Source organism: Strix aluco, chromosome 6, assembly GCF_031877795.1.
Source record: "Strix aluco isolate bStrAlu1 chromosome 6, bStrAlu1.hap1, whole genome shotgun sequence".
NCBI lineage: Eukaryota > Metazoa > Chordata > Aves > Strigiformes > Strigidae > Strix > Strix aluco.
The window spans coordinates 33188623-33211927 of NC_133936.1; the positions used below are offsets into that span (position 1 = coordinate 33188623).

Genomic DNA, 23305 nt, shown 5'->3' on the forward strand with positions numbered 1-23305 from the left:
CAAAATTGTCAGCAAAAGGTTGCTGTATAGTCAAAGACAAAAAATATATTATATATAAAAGCTGTGCATGACCCTGCAGTTACATATATGTACAAACACTCCTCATGCAAAAAGGACTACTAAGGAAGACTTACGACAAAATTGCGACACACAATTTTATTGAAGGATTTCATTCAACTGTAGTGTTCAAAATACTAAAATATTATGGAAGTGTAACTAATATGAAATATTATGAACACTGCAAGAGCTCTTAAGTTAGAAAAGATCTTGGTGTATAACACTTCTAGAGATACTGTATAAAGTTTGGTCAATGAGGTGAAGTGATCATACACTAGCTTATAAAATATTTCTGTGGAAAAAAACGAGAGGGAAGTGACCGAACAATTTCTTCAGTAAGGGACCTCTGTTCAGACAGTGGGTAGCAAACAACAGACAGCAGCTCGCATGAGATTTGGACAGCTCTCTGTAAATTAAAACAGACTAAAAGGGTAGTAAGGTCAACTCCTTGGAAGGTTGAGAATGGTTAGCTATTTGCAAGCTTTAACAAGAAAGCAAGCTAACAGAAAGGCTCCACTGAAGCAAAGCCTTCCTGGGTTTAGGGAATGGTAAGCTCCAGAGAACACTGGCATCTGCACAGGCAGATTTACAAGATATATCTGATCCGAAATACTTTTAATCAACAGCTCTAACTGATCTCCATCTTTAAAAAAATTGCTCACTGTTTACTTGTATCACTTCTATTAGCTTGATTATCTTCTATTAATAGGGTGTACCTTTCAAGTTTAGGAGCCCTGAATGATAACAATGCCACCTCCTCCGATTGGTACCCTGTGAAAGCTCAGTTGTACGTACAAGCCCTTGAAAACCCCTATTAAAAGACGCTACAGAACTATCTGTAAATTGCAGTAAGAAAACCCAACGTGGCTTTGTAAGTTTTTGGTCATCAGTTAATTAAATTACTTTGCTTTAGAAAACTGTACTATCAGAACTAATGAAAACCTTACAAGTTAGTATCAATGAATAGAAGCAGCATGGGTCTATTTTGTTTTTTTGAAAGCCTAATTAAAAATAAAGAAAACCACAGAAAACTAGTGTTTAAAAAAGTCTGTATACTTCTAACTTTGGCAAATATTTCTATGTAAAAATATTTACATTAGGTCAGGTAAGCACACATTTTCATTTTAGTAGAATCCTACAACTTGCAGGTTAGGTTATTATTTGTCCTACACCTCCCACAATCCACAGATACCAGTTAAGATTTGTTATTTTGCAATTCACTTCCTTACTTAAGAAGGGAAAATGATTATTCCATCAACTGAAGCCTCACTGTAGTTAATACAACACTATACAGGAAATTGTTATAAAGAATGATTTATCATTATCTAATCAAGTTGACCTGTTTTAGATGTTACTGTTTGTTTTCAGAGCCAAATCAATAAGTTAAAACCCAATTTTTTACAATTAACTGGCAAATGTGTTATTTATAGTCAAGATATCAGATGCCATGAAACATGTTAAATGTTCACAACAAGCTTCACTAATTTTGCAAATTGTCTCTTAAAACGTTAAAGGTCTTCAAGCTGAGTTATTCATCAACTCCCTTACTCATTACAGAGAAAGAAAATACATTATTTTAAAAAGAAGCACTGATCTGTAGAAATTTTCTAATTAAACTGGTTCAAAGCATGTGCAACATGACAGTTTTGTACATGGTTTCAACATTTTAATCGGCAGAAAATGCTTAGAGCTGCTCTAGAAATCCTCTTGGTAATAAGGCAGGGGTCAACTCTTACTACAGTAGACTACCCCACAAAACAATTTGCTGCCATATAAAACACACAGTGTATTCGGTTTACAGCAGTCTTTGAACAGTTAACAAGATAGCAGCTGTGTCACTATTGAAGATTTATATATAACAAGTTAATTATTTTAATGACTCCAGCATTGTTAAGAAAGATTACCAGCAACGCATTCTTTCCAACAGTTATTAACATCTATGAGAATGTAGTTACTTCAAGCTTTATTTCTAGCAATGCTAATAAGCGCTTATGTACTAACCAATATTCACAATTACCAATATTTTTATTTTCAAAACATGGATATTGTACCCAAGATTTTTTAGATTTTTAATATTTCATCACAGCTAAACATCTGTCAACCGATCCATTATAATTTATGAAAGACAGCAGTAGTAAACATATATTTTAAAACTATACTCAGTTATGAAATCACAATAATGAATGCTGCCCTTAAAGTAACTGCTTTAACAACAGTAAAAATATTTTTAGCTTAGAACTATGGTAAGAAGAATAAAAAAAGTCTACTGATTTTTACTTAAGGCACACACACAAAAAATTAAAACTGCCAACAGAGGATTTCGATTGAATACTTCTCATACGCTTAAGAGAGAAGTAGTATAGAATAACTGACATTAGCAGTCAGAAAAGGGAAGGGTTGTCAGAAATGGCAATTTAAATGCTTTTGTATCTTGCTCAAGTCTTTATGTTTAAATTCACAAAAAATTCTGGATGTCAATTCTACAAATTTGTATCATTGCTAGAATATAAAAATGGTAACACCTGAAATCATGTCTTCCAGCGAATGAACTGTGATGAAGGTGCTGTTCTCTATTCCTGAATGAATAGATCCAGGTCAAATTTATTAAGAAAATCTGTGCCAAAGTTACACTGAAACTTTCCAACTTTGAGATAAACATATGGACCACCTCAGTCACAATAAGTGAAAAAGACATAACATATTTTAAATGATGAAAATAACCCAAACTGTGGGTAGACTTGCTCATCCCTAGAGGTCATTTTATCTCCAAAAATTCTGTACCTTGCCAGTGTTCCCACTACAAGAAAGTCCAACATCTAAAGATATGTGGGAAGAATCCAGGCCAAAATGCCTGGGCCACAGGCCCAATGATAGGATGTTAGGCCTAAATGATAGAAAATGAAAAAAGAAATAAAAATAATCAAACATAAAATAAAAAGTGAAAATAATGAAAAAAGATAAAAAGGTACAAGAAAGAAGGTCATGCCTCCCTGAGCCATGGTTACTTAGGAGAAGCTATTACACCACCAAACAGGATGCTATGTCTCCTGACTAAGGGAGCATGCTGTCTCAAATTTCTTCTAATAAATATGTTAAATTTCAACCATTCCTTTACAGTAAATGCTAAGTTGTATGACATTTCAAGCTTTGAAGTTGATATTGACAACGCAAAATAATTTTGAAGGCTTTAGATGTTACACACCTACCTGATGCACCAGTTTTATCTTTATTCTCAATTGATGCGTTTTTACTTTTCATAAAATCTTCAAGCTCATCATAATGTACAATACAAAGCCTTCTCTCAATCTGGTATAGCAAAGCAGGACACATGTATACAAACAATTCAGGAGATATTGGAGAGCTGGTTTCCAGACCATAGTACCGTAACAGCTGGGTAACGTTTAAGCACTGCAAGCAAATTGTACAAACAAATTAAACATGAAAGCAACTATTTCATTAAAAACTACAGTCATGGAAAATTTAGCATATGATTTGAGAACACAAACAGAAGGTAGAAACTCTGGCCCACAACATTCCACCAGCGCTAAAACATGCCTAAGCTGATCTAAGTGGTTTATGAGGGGAAAGAAATAGTAAAAATATCTGCGCTACAAACTCAGACTCCACAAACCTATATAATTTTTGATAAATGTCAATGCAAATGAGTTTCCATATTCTTTACTATTACCCAGTACAAGCAATGAAGAAAGAATAGCATTAAAGAAGTGGAAGAACATAAATCCAAAATAGGTTTTATAACACTTCTCTTTACCTACCAAGCTTCTGTTTTTGGAGTTTCACTTTTTAATTCAGATTAAAACCTCAAACTTGGCACTCACTCCACCCTTTCCTATCCTGACTTCTAGTTTAAAACCATGATATCAAAATGTCCTGCTTCTGCAGTAACTGTAAGGGGGAACCGAAAATATATTTATGTTCCTGGCAGAAATAACTGATGCTGAAGGGAGAGACGGAAGAGTTTACAGTGAGCACAGTGCTACAGAAGCTGTATCTACATTGCTTCACACTCTCTTAGGACAAAGAAATTAGAAGCACGTTGAAAAGATGCAGGTGTTTTAGGAGAGTCTCTGTGGTTTGCAAAAATGTTAATGATCTTAGATTCAGAAAGAAGTCCAAAAAAGGTGTGTGTGTGGGAAGTATTCATGAGTATTGGGAAGGGAAAAAAACCCACCTGTAAGCAGAGTATCTTAGAAAGCTTTAAGGATGTCCTTTATACAGATAAACAGGCAAGAAGATAGATCTCTGAGAAAAGATGGGTGATGGGCAAACAGAAATGAAAACCCATAAACTCAAAATTGTGGCAGTGACCTCTAGCATTTTCACTCTGGTACCTGTATTATGCAATGGTCGCAAACCTGCTTCTGCATTATTTGTGGGTAGGCATCTTCAATTATTACGTAACAGTGAAAGTCAACTTACTGGTTCTCCATTTCATACTCACCTCTTCACGATCACGTTCATCTTCATTATGATCCTTATGATTATGCGTTGAAAAAAGAGCATGCTTTCTTACACTGATCTTCTTATGAGGTGCCTCTCGCTTGCTGGTATGGTGGTGTCCATCCTCATTACCTAAACTGGAATCTTGATGTCCATGACTAGTAGAACGATCGCTACTGTGTTCATGATGGTGTACATGCAGGTGAGATGCATCATGTACATGGTCATGTTTATGAACACGATTGTGCTCATACTGATCCCCTGGATCATGATCTGGGGCATAATCCCGTGTAGCATCTCCCGAAGTCTCACTGATCTTCTTTTGCTTCTTCTTCTGTTTCCGTTGTTTTCTTTCTGGCTGATCCTGAGTTGTGTTTGTCTCTGTTGAAGGTTCATGGTTCTGTTCGCCGTGTTCACTATGACTAACTGAATCATTACGAGAATGATGTGTACCATTATGGTCATGATGATGTAGACGAGGGTGGTGATGATGGTGATGGCGACTCTGGTCATGAATGTGTTTGCCATCATCTTTTACTGATGGCACTACTGTGTCTCTCTCAGCGTCACATTTATGATTTCTCTTTGCAGCCATACCAAGCATGGTTTGGTTTTCTGAATCTGAGTGGCTATGGCTATGAGGATGGCTATGAGAGTGAGAATGCTTTCCTTCCTGTACCTCTAAAGCATATAAGTGAGAAACATGATCATGGCCAATATCATCATGATTTATCATCACTACTTTTATCTCTCCTAAACCAAGGCTTATTAACAGTTTTTCCAGGCCAAAAAAAGATAATCTTCCATTTTCACCATAACGATCAAAAATCTTTTCAATGTAGTATTTTTGTTCATTTTCAGCTTCCAACGTTGAAAATTTACTCGGCATAGATTCTGTTCCTCCATTCTGGAAGTAGGATGCATTTGAGATCTGATAGTCATTATGGTAGTGTACACGTTCCTCTTTAGGAGCATGGTCATGTCCATGGCAATGATTGCACTGATGAAATATGAATGTCAGCAAACAAATGATGCAAAATTTTGTGTGCATGTGTACCTTCATCTCTGTTTCCTACAAGAAACACAAGGGGAAGCACTTAGGTGTAAAAGCAATCTCAACATTTGTATTACATGAGTTTCAGTCTGGTACTTATTTGTAGCAATTGAATGACTCACAAATCTTTTTAGATATTGGTGTTAACAGAATAACAATTGCAGTATTTTTGCTGCAGAAATTGTATTAATGTACTTTTCTTATCCAACAGTAAGATTGGCTCTGTGTATTTTAGGGATGCAGTCTTACACACCATACTTATAGGAAGTAGTTATAACAAAAAGATCAGCATTTACAGTCAGTCATAAGAGAACATTCTTTGTGCATATTTTCAGAGGCATCTATGCTTATGATAACCTATAATATTGAAAATTTTGTTAAAACACAAATTACAAAAGAAAAATTATTTTAAAACAACAATACTGTATTTTCTTACTTATGGGGATGACAGGCAGATAACACAGGTGAAAGCTCCCACCGTTTGTTCTCTTATGTGCTGCTAAAGTACTTCCACTAAACACACACACACACTGCACAATTCTGTATTTTGATTGGTAATTAGTGATTTAAAAATAAGTTGTCATTAACCAACTTCAATGTATTGCTTAAATGTTTGCATTTTTAGTTCATTTACTTACATGAGTTTATTGATTTCAAAGATTGACGTTAATTTAAAAATAAGGTTATATGGAAAACGTCTGTTTATGCAGCTCAAAAAATACTGTTAATGTTGAAATGGTCTAGCTCAAAGTAGTTAGTACTGATTATTAGAAATTATATCCTCTAGACAATGTGGTTTTCAATTTAGTATTAAATGTAAGAAACTTACTATGCAACATCAGGTAATGAAGAGACCACTGCAGAAGTCTATCTTGTGTTCAAAGTTGAAAACAATTCACTATCTTACAAAATACGACAGCTTTATTTTGTTTACATCTGCTAGCAAAAATATATATCAATCTGGAATAATTATTATAAAATAAACTTTTAAGAAAAAAAAATAATCTAAGTTTATGTAGAAATGTTATCAAACTAGAAAGCTAAAGATAGGCCAAGAACTGTACTCTATAACTTCTATTTTCTAGAGACTTATTTTGGGTAGAGAATAACCCATATATACTTTTTTTTTTAAAAAAAAATAATCATTTAAACACTGCCAGGGTTTTCTAGCAACACTTAAATTTGTTCTGCTTGGTACCAAGCCAAATAAAACGTGTAACATTTACAACAGTTCTGCTAGATACATGTAGTAGATAATCAAGCCCTCCTATCAGCAAAGGAGCAGACAACAAAAAGAAAGAAGCACGGAGCTTCCCAATCAATCTGAACAGCTCAGTGACTAGTTTGAACAGTTTAACAGAGCTGACTAAAATAGACAAAGGAAACAAGTACAGAAGTAGGGCTTTTTACACATAACTAGTTAAATTGAGAATATGACTGAGAAGGAAATGAGAGCCAAGAGAAAGGATAAGGAACAGAGCTCCATCCACCCTGCTTTCTGCATACTCAGATGTTACCAAAACACTGCAGCAAACGCAAGGATGTAAAGCATCAGGCAAACAGGTCAAGTATGCTTCCATCTCTTTTTACACTGAAAGCAGTTTTAATTCCTTATGCCGCACCTTGACTAGAGCTGCGACTGACCCTACATTCACAAAGATGTAAGTGACCTGGTCAATGCATCCTAAAATGCTACCAGCTTCCAGACAAGAAATGATAAATTTAGTTGTCCTCAAGCTCACCTCAGCTGCTAACTAAAACGTGCTTTGTGAAATTGGTCAGGAAAGTGCTTTGCAGCAAACCACAATAATTTAAAGACCATTTTAATTTCCTAAAATATTAGCTTGATGTTCTGTGCTTAAGCACTTGCAACCACATTATTGCACACACACACAAAAAAAAAGGTATAAAAATCTTGGAAGGTCCTATACTTGCAACAGGTTGACAGTTCCAGAGAAAAGGAATCAGAGGAAGAAAAGGAAAGGGTTACCTTTTAATGACTTTATATAGCAAATAAATGAGTTAACACAGAAGACCAGGGAAAAAAATTTTCCTGTTAACCTCTGCAAATACAAAAGATGAAAATTTGCTTTTCACTGAAGCTTCAAACACAAGATTAAAAAAAAAGCAGAACTCTCTTTTGCAGTACTGACCCAGTTACAAATGTAAGATCAGAAGAATATTTGTCAAATGGATGCATTTGCATCAAAATTGATTCCGTGGGCATCAGATAGGTCAATGGGTAATCATTGTATACTACTGTTTTATTTTTATGAACAACTGTTCAATCATCAGCCTGGAATGACCAGTTTGTCTCCAGTTCAATCACCTACATTCTGGTTAGTGATTTAAGGGCTGTGATGAACCTTTTCAAGTAATTTAGTAGGATGCATTCATCCCCAAAATGTACTGAGATATTATTTTCATATAGTCTTTTTCACTCACAGACTCTATTTAAGACATCCTTAATGTCTTAAGACAACCTTAAATACATCACTGGGATTAGTAAAGAAACATTAAAAGCATCTCAAAGCATCTTCTGGAAGCTTTTTCCACTCTCCTTTGAGGAAACAGGTAAGTTACTGGTCGAGTAGAAAGAAACAGGTTGCAAATCTGTATCACTGGACTGAGTCAACCCTCAGATTGAATGATTGTCTGGAAACTCATTCCATAACCTTTAAGTAAAGAACATATGCTCTTTCTCACACGTGCTGAGAACCTGGGCTCTGTGGCTTACATCATCCCAGGAAGCAGAAACATTCTGGCAGTAAGTAAAGGTACTGGATCAGTAGTATGACTGGTGACAGATAACAGAGCTCTACATTTCTACAGGAATATGCTGATTTTCATCAACCGAGGATTTACAATGTTGATTGTTACTTAATGTGAAGAGCAGGTTCAGGATCTGGAATAAGCAGTTAAGGCAGATGCAAGACAAATTAAAGCCCCAGGAGAAAGACAAATTTATATATGCTTGCACAGAAGACAGCAGCAGCAGGTAAATACATGCAGTATACTGTAATGCTCTAGCAAATTGTTCACTATCTTTTTAACTTCAGTTTCTCAGTACTGAATGCAGCATCTCAAGTTTAAGTAAAATCCAGTTACTCAAAGGATACTACTTTTGTAGGTAAGATACCTTTTCTTCCCCTTTGCCACATAATAGTAATACAACCAGAACAAGCAAAGTCAAATTATTCTCATTTAAACAAGCACGATCCAGACTAAAATATCTCTTACCAGGAAATTCATGACTAAAGCATGATCATAATCCTTTTCACAACCTCATGATCTTTTTCATGTGACTGTCTCATACAATACTACTAATACATTACTTTGAAACTTTAGTCATGCATCCCTAATTGTTGTGTTTAGCTTTGAATGGTACCTTTTCTCCATGCCCCAATGGTTAAAATTGTTTGTAACCTATGATCATGATTCATTGTTGAAATACAGGAGCTGAGCATTATCAGACCAATTTCAAAATCAATTAGATGCCTCACTATTTTCAATTAAAATAGTAATAACCCTAGCTCAATATTTTTAATCTTCTATTACGTAATCTTCTGTATCTTCTATCGTAATTCTTCTTACAGAACAAAGATGCACACAAAACAAACATACCCATCATAAACAGTCTCAAACAGAAAACCATTAAGAGTTGATTATTTATTTGTTTCTTTTTAAACAAACATCGTTATTCTCTAGGCAATTATAAACAGTTGTCATCTCTAACCTGTCAGTATTCGTACGTGTAAAACACCGGAAAGCTGAAGTCCAAATTCTACACATTTCAGTGGCACAGACTTGTATATAGCTGATCTCAATATAAGAACGTTAAGACTCTTGAATCCCTTCAAAACAATATGAAGGGGCAGCCAGAGGACAAGGCTACACCAAAGTTGAAAAAGATTCTGCCTATTATTACTGTCAGCCTTTGCCTTTATTCAGTCATTTGATTCCCTGCTGCCTCCCCTGCTTCCCTCCATAGCTCAGTGACGGCCAGGCACCCAGTGAGGGGAGACATGAGGGAAAACATCTCCTAGCTATGTGCTGGGTGAGAAACTACAGCACCCGTAGGCCAGAGCTGGAAATTACAGCACCTACTGTGTTTTGCTGAACTGCAAACAAGAACAAGACAAGTCTTTCAGGATGGACTCAGGCAGTGGGACAACACCACCCTAAGTCAAGCTGCAAAGTTAGAACAACTGTGTAAATTTACAGTGGATAAGATAAATAGTTCTGCCACACCAACTGACATTTCAGAAATGGCACACAGTGCTGCAAAATGCATCCCCTTCCCTCCTCATTCATCAATGCAAGCAAATCATTCATACTAAATGCAGTACCGACTGCACAGCCATATACAAGGTTTTTAAATCAGAGGCTTGAGGTCAAAGTGCTCGAGCAGTACATCAGCAAAGGGTTATCTTGTCTGTATGGAAAACTCACAATATCTGTGTGCTAAACCACTGTCTGCCTATGGCATTTCATCTATTAAACTAAATGCACCTCTGATGAAAGTTGTGGGGTTTTTTTACAGTCTTTTTCATTCAGTTTCCCCTGGATTCCTGAAACTTCCCCATAGTGCCTACTACTTCAACTGTTCTTCTTTTATAGCACCCTATTTTTGAGAAGACTTAATTTAAAGCCTGGAATCTGAACAGGGTTTTGGGGGACATTTTTGTTTATTTATCACCAACTGCTTCACTGAATCTAGAAAACTAGTTCGATAGTTAGGCTTTACTTAAAACAACAAATTTTGATTCAAATAATGTGGTCATACAAAATTCAAACTCAACTGAAAGTCACATCTATCATTTTAGTGTTTGCAGTGTACAATACTGACTAGAATATTTTAAGTCCCCAACTTTCTTATCCCCAACCCTTTTTCCTGGCTGCTCCCAACAATCTTAACCTGAAATATTTGCAACATAAATGCACTGCATTTCTCCCCTTCCCATGCTCCTTCCCAAGTTATTTTAGTTTCTCTCTCTTTTTGTTCAACTCTTTTCCTTGCTTTCTCTGAAGAATGTTCTGCTGCTTTTTTTTTCCTATGTGCAGAAAAGGTCTTTGAAAAATATCTTCTAAGTCTAAGCTGAGTAACTCCTCTAAGTAGTTACTCAGCTTGAATGCCACAATGAGTAAAGTGCCTTAGCAAGACTCTATGGGCAACCAGAAGTTTCACACCAAACAAAAATACCAAAAACATGCTTCAGCTAAGATAAGAGAGAATTGAGAAACACAAAAGGTGTTAAAAATAAAACAAAGCAATATTCTTACAAAACTAAGATGTTCTCTCTCTTCAGCACTGAAAAGTTAAGCACTTATTCATTTCTATTAAGAGCTGCTCAGAGTAACAGCTCTGTGAGAAATGGCAATTTTTTTAAAGAGAAATATTTTCTTGAAATAAATCTACTGACTGCATAAAGACAGTTTTTCTTATAATTCCTGAACATTTAAGTTCTTTCCTATATTGCAGGCATTTAGTCTAATGTACATGCAGGAAAGATGCCTGCAGCCCCCCACCACGTTCACTCCAGCAACTGTGCAATATTTCATACTAATATTCAGTTCAAAAAAAGGCTGGAATCTGAAAATCCAAATGAACCTACGCTTTATTTCCTAAATTTCAAGTTTTTAACAAATGCAAGAATATAAAGTCCTATTAATCTAGCACACAGTTTTAAGACAAACTATTTAAAAAAAATACTAATGTGGAATTAATATATTCCTATTATTGAAAGACACTTTAAGAAAGCCATAAAAGCATTCAGTTAAATAATAATTTGTTTTATCAGTCTTAAACTGACATTAATTTCTCGATATACAGATAAAAAAAACATGCTACAGATCTAAAAAGTTACAATTAACAATTTCTAACTTTAGTCCTCACCCATCTCCTGTATTTTCTTCCCTCTTCAATTTCAGTGAAACAGGTTTGTGGATTTAAGTAAAACTCATTCATTTGAAAATCTACAGCCCAGTAGGAGGGGCACTTTGTAAGAACAGACCATTAACTAATTGATCCAAGCCATATTTGCTAAGTTAATACCAGATAAGACTTAAATAGTGCAGAAAGCATTTATGCATAACTGAACACACCATGAAAACTTTTTAAAAATCTGAAACGTGAAGTATTTGAAATGCCAAATCCCAAGTATACTAGAAAATGATCCTAAACTAATATGGCAGCAATCTACCACACTAGCTCAGTTATCCAGAAAGGGGCATTTATTTTATTTTGAGTGGAAAAAACCTGTACAGCCTTCTTCAAAAGAAGAGTTATTTGTAAGAAATTGCTGAGTACAGGATCCTTCTCAGAGCTCAAAAGAATATAAAAACATCAAACCAGTTGGAAGTTCTGTAAGTATTAATTCTGCTTACTAAGAGTTAATTTTGTCTTTCATATATAAACAGTATGTAGTCCAAAAAACATATATTAACGCACAAAATTAACAGCGGAGCTGGTTTGATTTTGTGCCAATATCCTGCTGTTCAATTAGGTCCTATATTAAGATACCAGTGCTAGTAAGAATGAAATACTTGAAAAGATGAACCAGTTACACCTGCATTTTATTTTATTTCTACTGAAAGTAAGCAAATGTTTTTCTTAGAACTAAGGCTGAAGTTCAACAAATATTTTAAGGTGGTGTTGCACTTAAAACAGCAGTCCTGCCCTCCCCCACTGCTTCCTTCATTCATTCATTCCCATTCCCACAAAACCATTTTTGTATACCAGCACATTTGTTTGCTGATCTGTTCACTGTGCAGCTGTACAACTAGATTCTGCTGAAAAATAGCCTAGAAAAAGAAGAAAAAGATTATTTTCAAGACAGATTACTTTTCCTATCTGGTTCACTGTACAGCTGCACAAACACCACAGTCCACACAAAAAGGAGCAACCTTGCTTTTGGTGGCAACACCAGCTTATGGATTTGGTTGATCTGCAGTCTAACAGAGTATTTTGGCTATAGCACAAATAAAACAACTGGCCACCTCAAAATGAACTCAAATAATATTGAAGAAACAGCAGTGGACAAATTTCCTATTGAAAGCCATTTGAGAATAATTTCTCCAACTTTCCCTTCCACATAGAATATAGTAAATGTTTGCAATAAAGTGTTAAAACCAGTTCCAGTATTTTTACTCTTCCTGTAACTTAAACCACTATACCTGTTTCATTCTTGTGCTATGTGAAAATACTTGCAATATGATAAAAGGCATTAAGGGCATGTCTTTGATACGTGTTTAATTCCTACACTATTACAGTAAAAAACCCTCTATCACAGCTACAATACAGAAAGGAATTCTGTACATCTACTATTAAGCTGATGACTTCTCTCACTTAAAAAAAAATATATTTACAAAAGCTATCAAGTATAAAAGTCCATTGAAAAATGGGACTGAGGCATGTTTCTTTTGTATGTGCTATGCCAAATTAGTGCCTGGCAGATTATTACTATTAAAGTCCATTTCTAGAATTTAGAGGTTGCAAATTTTTTACTTGACAGCATATACCATTGATTCAAACCTGTATTTTTCAATAGATTTAATTAATGAACCACAGGCACAGACTTTCATAAGGCCCTCTGTCAACATGCCATGCAAATTCTTCTTAGCAAATTCATCCTGTCAGAGTATGAACCAAGACAACTACTACTCTTCTTAGGCAGGAACACTTCTTTTCCTATGGGTGTAAAAGAAATTTGGGAGACAACAGGCAGCTACTGGAACCACTCACATCTTGAGTTAGTGGGCTCCCAGAGCTGTCTTTGTTCAATAATTATGGGAGACGAAAGTGGTTGTAAAGACATCTTGGTAGATTCAGAAGTAACAACCAGTCTGACACGTGACATAAAATAGTCGTACATATTTCAACAGACAGATCCACCAAGAAAATGCCTAGCTGAATCAAAACGTGTAATTTCCATCATATTCCAAGGAATACCTCAACAGAAGTCATGACATTGCCTAGCTCTCATTTATTTTAGCCAAGATTATTGTTAAAGATCTACATGGCCACCCATTACAGGTCTGTGTAATGATCAAGGCAACCATACAAACTGATACAACTATGACTGGCTTCAAAAATCACTCACCATGAACTACTAACCTTTCTTAACAAGGTATTAAAGCAACTTTGAAGGGACACAACTGTGAGGCAAATGAATGAAAATGCAGCATTTAATACCCAATATTACTTCTACTGCAAGATTAGAGACAGAGAAGGGGAATGGAAGCAAAATCATTAGAGCCTTAATCTAAAATGCAAGCAAAGATGTCTTCTTAGCCAATCAAATTAAAAATACTGATGGGCTAAAACTGAAATCTTAAAAATACCATTATGCATATGTACTTCCCTCTGTCTATCAGCTTGCAAGTGCAGGTACATTCTAACAGCAACACAGACAAGCAAGGACAGATACTATGGAAAGTGAGTTTTTCTAAAACTACATTACAATTAGATATATCTAACCTAGACTATGTCGTGTAGCATTATAATTTGATCTAATATGAGTTCCTGGCTTTTACAGTAACTATAATTTGGTACATTCTTCTAGTATCTCTCCTGAAATATGGATGCTCCCCTATCATTTTCCTTGAACGTCACCACGTCTTCTTCCTTTCATTATAATTTTAATTATAAGGATTTTCTGGACTAACTGCTGATTTGGTTCAATACTGTTGTGGTCACCATCCTTCTCAGTGGGATCATTAGGACATTAATGTTTCCTATGTCACTCCTTGGATCATTGACATCTTTAATCTTCACTGATTACTGTCTTCCCCTGCTATTGGTGCTTTCTTCATTTTACACGATTCTATTACTTCTCAAGGCTCTATGTAATTTCTATAATCCATTTCTGTAAAGAAAGAACACTTTTTATCAGGAAGCCACTACTTTGATACATCCTTTCAATTACATGAAACCTGTCAATTTTAGTTAATAAGCAAGTGAACCAACTTTTTGTGATTTTTCCAGTATTAAATTTTAAAATTGTTTCTACTGTCATATACTGGTACAAGAAACAGTTTTGTGTTGTGGGGTTTTTTTTTATTTTTTTTTAAAAAAGAGCTACTTGCCATCTCTAACCTTTAATACAAGTGATCAGAAGTGTATCTTGAAACAAATCCAGTATTTTGGAAGAACAAGACCATCCTGACTAATCAAGAGGCACATTCTGCAAAGGGTGATATAAAATCTTTGTAGTTTTTCTCTTTTTGATGAACAGAAACGTTTTGGCAGCCTACTACTGAAATCATGGGTTATCAAATTTCTCTGAGAAAAATGTTTTATGCTCTTTGCCACTGGTAGCTGAAACCAAATGAAAACTGGACTCTACCTCTAAAATCAAAAGGTCAATAGTCAGTTGTGACCATTATTTCACAGGTACAACTTCAAAAATATTTAAGGTTCACTGAATGTAAACATGAGTTTCTGTAACAAACTCTTTATTATTCCATGGATAGTGGAGTCACCATTTTCTGTTAAAAATATGCTCCTTCTTTCCTTCTCCTTTTGCTACTCTAATTGACAGGACATCACACCCTCCCAGAGTCCACTGAGCACATCACAGTCATGTTACAAAATACCTAACTGTGATCATATTAAAGCTATCCAAAGTAAATGCATTATGTGATCAGGGTTGCACATCTTTTCTACAAAATCAAGCCAACTAAACCACTGTACTTCAAATTATGTGTTTAACTAATTAACAGACTACAAAACAAGACTTGCGGTAGAAGATGACTTAAACCACCGGGGTAAACTGACAGAAATCTATCAAACTGATACACATCAGCAAAATTAAAATCTAGTGGAAGAACCAGTTAAGAATCAAGACAGTTACAGTCCATCTACACCTCCAAACTTATTTTAATATCTAAAATAGCTCAGTTTAAAATATCGTTAAACATAAACAGTATGAGAGTTTAATCCTGAGAACAGACAAATTTTTGATTCCAGTTAACCACAGCTGAAGATACCTAAACATTTGTGTGCTGTTAGAAGAATCTCAGGCTTTACTTTACTTATTTATAGATGCACAGCAGTTTCTTGTGAATCCTCTGATCCTCTGCATAGTTATTTAAGTTTTTACGATATCTAGTTGCTAGAATAACATGCTGTCTCCTAGCAGGCCACCTCATTGCCAGGTTAAGAAGCTGAAATACTTCAATAAATAGGTTGGCTATTTGGCATCCATATCTAGCTAATGCTGTACCACAGTCCACGATCAGAGAAGTTTTCAATATAGGGGGAAATCTCATAACCTGATGCCTGAATAATAAATGTTGAAAAATCTTTTCTTAGAAATTTGACAAGGCTAACAATGTATCTTCTCTTTGGCCAACATAACTGCATCCTCAAAGTAAAGCACAACAAATAAGCAAAAATACTAAAAAGTATTTTCCTGTCTGATAAGCTAAGTTCACTATTTAGAAATTTCTGATTAAACTACATGTTCTTTCTAGTATTCAGCTTTAACTTTTATAATGTAAATGTAATGTTTAAAAAGTATATTACTGGTAATACGACTGTAAGGTAGAGCTCGCTTTGCTTATTGTCAGGAAAATTAAAACCAAAGCAAACCATAACTGTATGTACGGAATAGAAAACAGCAGAGCTCATGATGTATCACTTCAGTATTTCACTATTACTCAATCCCTGCTTGGAACTACTGCATGACACATATTTTGTAAGATATGGGCAAAAATTCAGCAAAAAAATGTATTTTTTCATAGTTAAAATACATTCCTTTTGTTTGAAGAACAATGTACTCTCGTGTTTCCCTTTGAAAATATTTTGTTTATAAAATGTAATTAATCCTTCGCCTTTCACGTCCACATTCTGAATTTATTGTTAACAATTAAACTAAAAGAGAAAATTCCAATAAATTATTTGTAGAAACTCTCAGAATTTTCCTGAAAGTGAAAATTTGCCTTTTTCAATTTTATTACTATTTTAAGAACTCAACAACAGTACATTGTCTTATTCCAAAATACCATCTTGATTTGTCCATAGTCCAATTAACAAAAAAAATCCCACATTAAAATATTAAAACCATACATTTTTAAGGCGTTCTTGGCTTAAACTATACGCAATTAAACTATGAGAGGTGTTCCTATGCATCAAAGGCTAAAAAGTACCATAATAATCCACTCTTTCATTAGACAAATGCACCCACTGACAAAACAGCAGTTTCTGTGGGGAATACAAGACAAAGTATGGTCTTCAAAGACAGTGAAAGTAATTTTACATTGCCTAGCATAACTGTTTACTGCAATTAATTCGAACCACAAAGTTTGATACAAATAAAACAGAAGTGATAATAATTTGCTATAGTTTCTGCATTCTTATTAAAGCATCTCATCTTAATCCATTCTTTTAAGAGTCAGCATAAACCCCCTCACATTCCTCTCCCTACTGTTGAACATACATAGCAGAAGCTGGCATGAGAATTTTTGCCTGGAGCCACTAAAAATGAACTAAAAATTCTACTGGGACTCTGTACCTTACTCTGCAAGATGCAGATGCATAAATTCAGACTACATACTTCACAAAACTCAATCTCTTACTTGTAGTACAAAGACAGTAACTGTGTAAAAAAAGTAAGTTTTAGCATGGGAGGAAATCTAGGCTGTTTTTATTCAACAACATGCAAACAAAATAAGTCTAGAATACATTAAAAGCATTAAGAAATTAGCTATGAGCATATTACGACAAAAAGCTAAATTCTGTATATATATACTGCTGCAACTACTGTATATTTACTGAATATATGGTACAAGTCTTGAGACTGTACAAGATTGGACAACTCAAGCACTGTTAATATAATACAATGACTGCTAGACAATTGCCTCAATATGCAGTTCAGAACAGGAATGATGGAAAGTCTATCCTGTTTACATATCATATAAGACATCAGATAAATAGGAATATTTTATTTTTAGCATAAAAATATAGCAATGCAAGGCTACCACATTACTTGGACTGCAGCCAAGTAGCATATTTCTTAGTTTTAATTGTAAGCTAGTACAACTTAGAATTGTACTTTTAGGCCGAGATATTGTCTTCTACAGACAGACATTCAGGTCAGCAATAAACAAAATGCTTCTATGTTTTGCAAACAGAACTAACCGATAAATACAGCCTAAATGATATGGTTTGCATTTCATGGGATAAGAGTACCTATTAAGGTAGTAGAGCCCTGATAAAAAGAGGGCTTTCTTTACAGGAATGGATTACAGAAATTGCATAGAGCCTTGAGCAGCAAAAACATAAGAGTATGATATTTTGCTTAATGGTAAAGCAGCTCTTCTAGACTGGTCTGTAATGATACGAATGAAGTAGTGGCTGCAGTGGCAAAATAAGACTTAGTCAGACATAGATGTATACCTGCTCAGTACTTGCCCTTACAGGAAACACTCAGTCGTGGCATTAGTAGTTATTTTGCAAGGTGAGTTAAACTCAACTTTCAGTTGAACAAATGACACGGTTAGTGTCATGAACAACCTTCAAACCAGTCATCCTGGGATACAGTGCTACTCAGCCCCACTTAAAATGCAAATCAATATTAACAATGATAGAAATATTACTCAAAAAAATTCCACATCAAGAATCACATTGAGTAATGCCAATTCGAGGAGACTGCCTTGGAGATTACATATATTTTTCCTTTGCTTTGATTTGATAGTCCAGCCTAAGTATGGCTGCATGCTATCATCAGCAATTAGCTTGGTTAAAAGAGGAACTATTTATAGACAACCAATCACCAGCTGTAAATCAATTATCATTTAGTTATCCTTCGGAATTCACGGTATTATTTTTGTCCATTAATTATCACACTACAGAAATAAAAATGCATCTGTGATAAAAAAATGCTCAAAGATCAGTTTATGAATGTGGTACAAGTCAGGTAATCTTGAGATATCCATCTTTATATATAAACGTATGACAGCACCTTTCAGGAATTCACATTTATTATAGTGGTCTTTACTAGGAGGTGTGATTGAAAACTGTTTCTAAAGTGTTTATAACCTACATGCAGAAACACTCCACAAAGTCCCTGCTGAGTATATTTATAGTTTTATGCAAATCCTGCAATCTTGCATAAAACTTCCCACGTTCTTAATGTGAAGAACTTTTTAACTCATGCATGCATTTCATCTTACAAGAAGACAAACCTCAGGAATACTTTTACAGGATTTCATTTGATTAATGAGTTTCAGACATGATCACATTCATTAACTTCCAGTATTATGCAGACTTTATCTCAATTCTAGATCAGTTTAGCTACCTAGTATCAATGACTTCAAAAGTAAGTCTCTTTGTCACTTAAGCACCAAACTGAATGGTTAAAGAATATGATTTTCTGTACCACTTAACAGTTCAGAAGCTATAGAGCTCTAACTCCTTTCTAGTTAATATTCCGTATTTTGTACATTCTTGATTCTTTAATGCTGAGATGATGTGACTGTCAACACAGAAGAAAAAGAGGGGTAGGTTTCTATAGTAAACTTCATCATAAGACTACAGATCTATTCCTCACAAGTGAAAATGAGATTTCTCTTAGGACTGCTCTTCAAAAAAAACCCAAAACCACTCAACAAAAAAAACAACAAAACACCCAAACCAAAAACACAAAACAAAAACCAAACTGCCAAAAACTAACCTGGAGATTAATTTTGTTAATTTTCACTGCCAAAAATTTCTAATAAACACAAGCAAACTGATCCACAGCTTGCTAGGTTGATTTTGCTGATGTTCAAGATCTGTTCAGGAACATTTCTTACTCTGTTGATGTTGTTCAGAGAGCAGCAGTAACAGACAAATATACCTACATTCAGGCTCTCTAATGGACAATGCAGTACAAATTCTGTAATAGGTCCATCTATTTCAGTAGCCATCTAATTCTGCATTATTAAAACCAGCAGATTTTCTTCATCCTACTGCTTTGGAAAGCAGCAAGCTATAGAAAAGGTGATAGCCAGATGAGAATGAAGCTCCTAGGTCATCAAAAGCTGAGAGAGAAAAGACAACAGCTGAGTCGTTCTTCCTCTAGAGCAACAAAGTCAGAAAACGGAAAGAAAAAAGATGAGGCAGCACATTGCAATACTTAGAAGATGAGAACATTTCCACTGTAATGAACCATGTCCCCCAGCATGGGTACAACACCCTACATGTAATTTCAACGTTCCTTCTTCTCATAAGCCTTTTGAGACCAATATCAGGAAACCATCATCTTCCCAGTCTTCGATGCTGGCTTCCAGCTTTTTGGGTATTAAAACCTGTACTGGGTTTGGATTATCACAAGAGGTAACAAAACAGAAGTGACTTCTTTTTTAACTTCTTTTCTCCTCAGATTTCTATTACATAAAAAAAATGGAGAAATGGCACTGATGCAACAGCACATAAAATACTGTGGATAGGTGGACTGATGCAACACATACCTTTCTTTTAGATTACAATGTAGGCAGGACATGGTTTCCAGCATTTCAATCAGTTTTTGAAACTTAAAAACCCCATTTGTTTTTATTAGCTTTGCCTAATTGGTACACCTTTCCTTACCAGACTTTACTAGGTGTACTTCAAATAGTATCTGTTGCAATTTAAGAATGACCTAAACCCAATCTAAATTCCTTCTGCATCAGGTGTTACTTCAGGCCTTTATCAGCAAGCTAAGATTACTAGTTCTCATTTAAGATAACTTCAGTAGCCCATCCCCAAAGAGGAATACTTTTCATATGATAAAATTGTTTTAAATAATGGCTCTCTGAATTAAGCTGGACTCCCACAGAAAAACAGGAAGTTATACTGATTTTCTTCACATTAGGAGAACAGAAATTGCTTCTCAAAAGGCATGAATTCTCAGAACTCTCCCTGCACCAAAGGCTCAATTCTGTGAAAAGCATACGTACGCAAGAAACAGAACTTAAGCTTTCCTTCTTTGAAACTTCTACTGACATTTTTAAATATGTTAATAAAAAAAGTCAGAATATGTTCATATGATAATTCTGAAAACATGCTATAAAATAGCAAAGGTTCTGACTGTGAAGAAAATGGAATGAGGTTTTTCTTGTTGATATTATTTTCATTGTTGATGCTGTTATGCCTGTCCATCCCTGACACTGTAGCATAGTTTGTAAAGATGCCACGATCCTTCCAGTAAATTTCACCACAGTTAAGGACCAAATCTTAACTTACAGAAAAGCGAAGCTCCATGAAAGTTTTCAAGTAGCTTGTGTAATTTTAATTCAGTAATTCCATCTGATGAAAACACAGAACTGTTTCTATTCTATAAATCGACTGTTTTATCAAGTGCCCGTCATATGTTCAAAATAAACTTCCACTTCTGTAACAACTGTGGCAGAGACAGGAATAACAGTCATTACAATAGGCACAATCATGATCAAACGACTTTAAAACTGGACAGCCTCAGCAAACAAGTCCAAACATATTTCCTTTGGGACTATACAGACCCAAGCTTGAAGTCCATGTGATCTGGGCACTACTTATTCTTCCTACCTGAATCAGCCATTTCTTTGCAGAAAATGTGTTATGAATAGAAGTATCTAAATTACAGTTGCTTGAATTACTTAGTGAAGACCACAAAGGAAATCTGTGCCAGGTTGAATATAGTAATTTTTCCATGTTTTTTTACTTTTTTTTCTTATTTTTGTAAGTCAAATTACACAAAAAGTATGTTCTGTCACGGTTTCCTACTGAATATTCAAAAGGAATGGTTTATTAATGTGTAAGGCCTAAGTATCCCATGCACTCAGTACTCTCCTGCTGACTTTTCACCATATAACTCTAGATAAGTTTGAGTGTTTCCAAGCACTGTAGTAGACAAAGGTTAGCTTTTTCATGTAAACTTTCTGGAACATGCCCAAGTTACCCTGATGATCCAATTTCTCTAGATTATTTTCTTTTGTAATGGGACAAACAAACATTGTCAGCTAAACCCTTAAGCATATTTGTGCCATTTTAAAACACTACTTTCCTGTAATTGCACATTTTAACTGACTGGATGCATACCCCAAACTTAGTATCTGGTTTTTATTTAAGCCAATCAGCCTGGAAAGCACAAAGACCTACATGAAAGCAAGGAGTATTAATTAAAACAAACCTCATTGTTTTTGAGATTTCTTTTACGTAGGCAGAATCTCCTTTCATGTTGCCTATTCCAGACAGGCAATTGTGTATGATCTTTCCACATTCACCTTCTGTGTACACTAAGGCACAACCCCCATACAGAAGTGCCACCGTTAATTAATCTCACAAAACATACAATTAGCTCACAGTCTAGATACAGGCTCTATTCTCTTCTAGAAATAGATTGCCTGGCTGCATACTTTCTTCCTCAAAAGTATGTTAAGTGTTGAAAGCAGTCTAAAAAAGAAAGCACTGCAAGACAATACCAACAATTCTATTTTATTTTAGAACAAAAAAATCTAGTTAGGAAAGCCTACAGTCACTCTCATCTCAATGTTCTTGGGAATCACAGAACTTTTGCACATCTTATATTATCATACCCAAAGTATTAGACTAAGAAGTAACTATTAATAAGTCCAACTCTTGCTTTGGACTTGAGTAGTCTGCCTCACCAGTTCACAAAGAATACCTATTCCCCTACATCTCTAATAGAAGGCACATTCTTCAAGTGAAGGAAAATCCAAGTGCATGCTCTGTTAAAATAAATTTTAAAACCTAATAGGATACCTGTTTCATACAGAAGTAGCTTTCTATTTTTATGTCATTGTATCAGTTACTACTACCCAAAGGGACACTAGAATGTAACAGCTGGAACACCCCAGGAATTATTTTTGTTAACTAGATGGCAATTGCTTCCACGTTTCTGAAAACTAACCAGGCCCTTCATTGTGCATTTCTCAGTGCTGTACCAGGCTTCACGTATCACAGGTCCCCTCAGTGTTACGGTATGACATCTTAATAAATGATCATTGCTACCTAAAGACATACAGCGTTTAGTGCCAGAAACCAGAATTTTCTCACTCATGCAACTCTTGCACTGACACAAGAATTTAAGAGCTAGCAGGTTATGAACACTTCTACAGAAGCCCCCCAAAAAAGACAAAGATAACTAAAGATTTTGAAGAATAATTTTATTCCAAAGTTTCCATGTTAATTTCAATGTTTCCAAAGGATGCAGCGTAAGCAGTAGAAACAGTTGAGAACAGTAAATCAACTCCTTCCACTCACGATATCCGCATACGGAGCGCTACAGCCAGTGACAAAATCTCCTGACCCTCTCTTACCTTTGCTTAAGGTTATGTGCAGGTTACAGCCCGAGTGCAATTTCTGCAGTTGTTAACGCTAACTAGGAACTTCAAACCAAGCAAGATTTAATCGCGTGGCTTATTCATCATCCGCGATCCCCGTATCGCCCCCGAACAAGCGTGGCAACTACGCGAGTCCTTCACAGACACACCTCGAAGCTCGCCCCCCCGGGACGCGGGTGCTTCTTTGCCGCACCCGATGCGAAAGGGGAAGGGGCAGCACCCTCTGCCTACCCCCGGGGCCTCGGCTCCGCGGGGACGGGGCGCTCCTCCCCACAAGGAGGCTGCGGGAGGGAGCCGGGCGCGCAGAGGCGAACGCGCGCTGCCTGCAGCTGGGCCCGGGGGCGACCGCGGCCTCCCCGGGCCGAGCCCCGCCTGCAGCGGCCGGGCCGGGCCGCACCGCCCGCCGCGCCGGCCACGCGCGCTCGG

At 35.8% G+C, this 23305-nt stretch overlaps 1 protein-coding gene across 3 annotated transcripts in view; it reads right to left on the reverse strand.

Annotated features, from left to right (window-relative positions):
- The window catches only part of SLC39A10 (solute carrier family 39 member 10), a 57216-nt gene that overhangs the window by 20027 nt on the left and 13884 nt on the right, over positions 1–23305 (reverse strand). For all 3 annotated transcript variants that reach the window (XM_074829579.1, XM_074829580.1, XM_074829578.1), the window contains exons 2-3: positions 4520–5590; positions 3264–3465 (exon numbers count right to left, since the gene is read on the reverse strand). In XM_074829579.1, coding sequence (XP_074685680.1) covers positions 3264–3465; positions 4520–5581 — 1264 coding nt within the window. In that variant the 5' untranslated portion in view covers positions 5582–5590. The remainder of the gene's footprint in view (positions 1–3263; positions 3466–4519; positions 5591–23305) is intronic.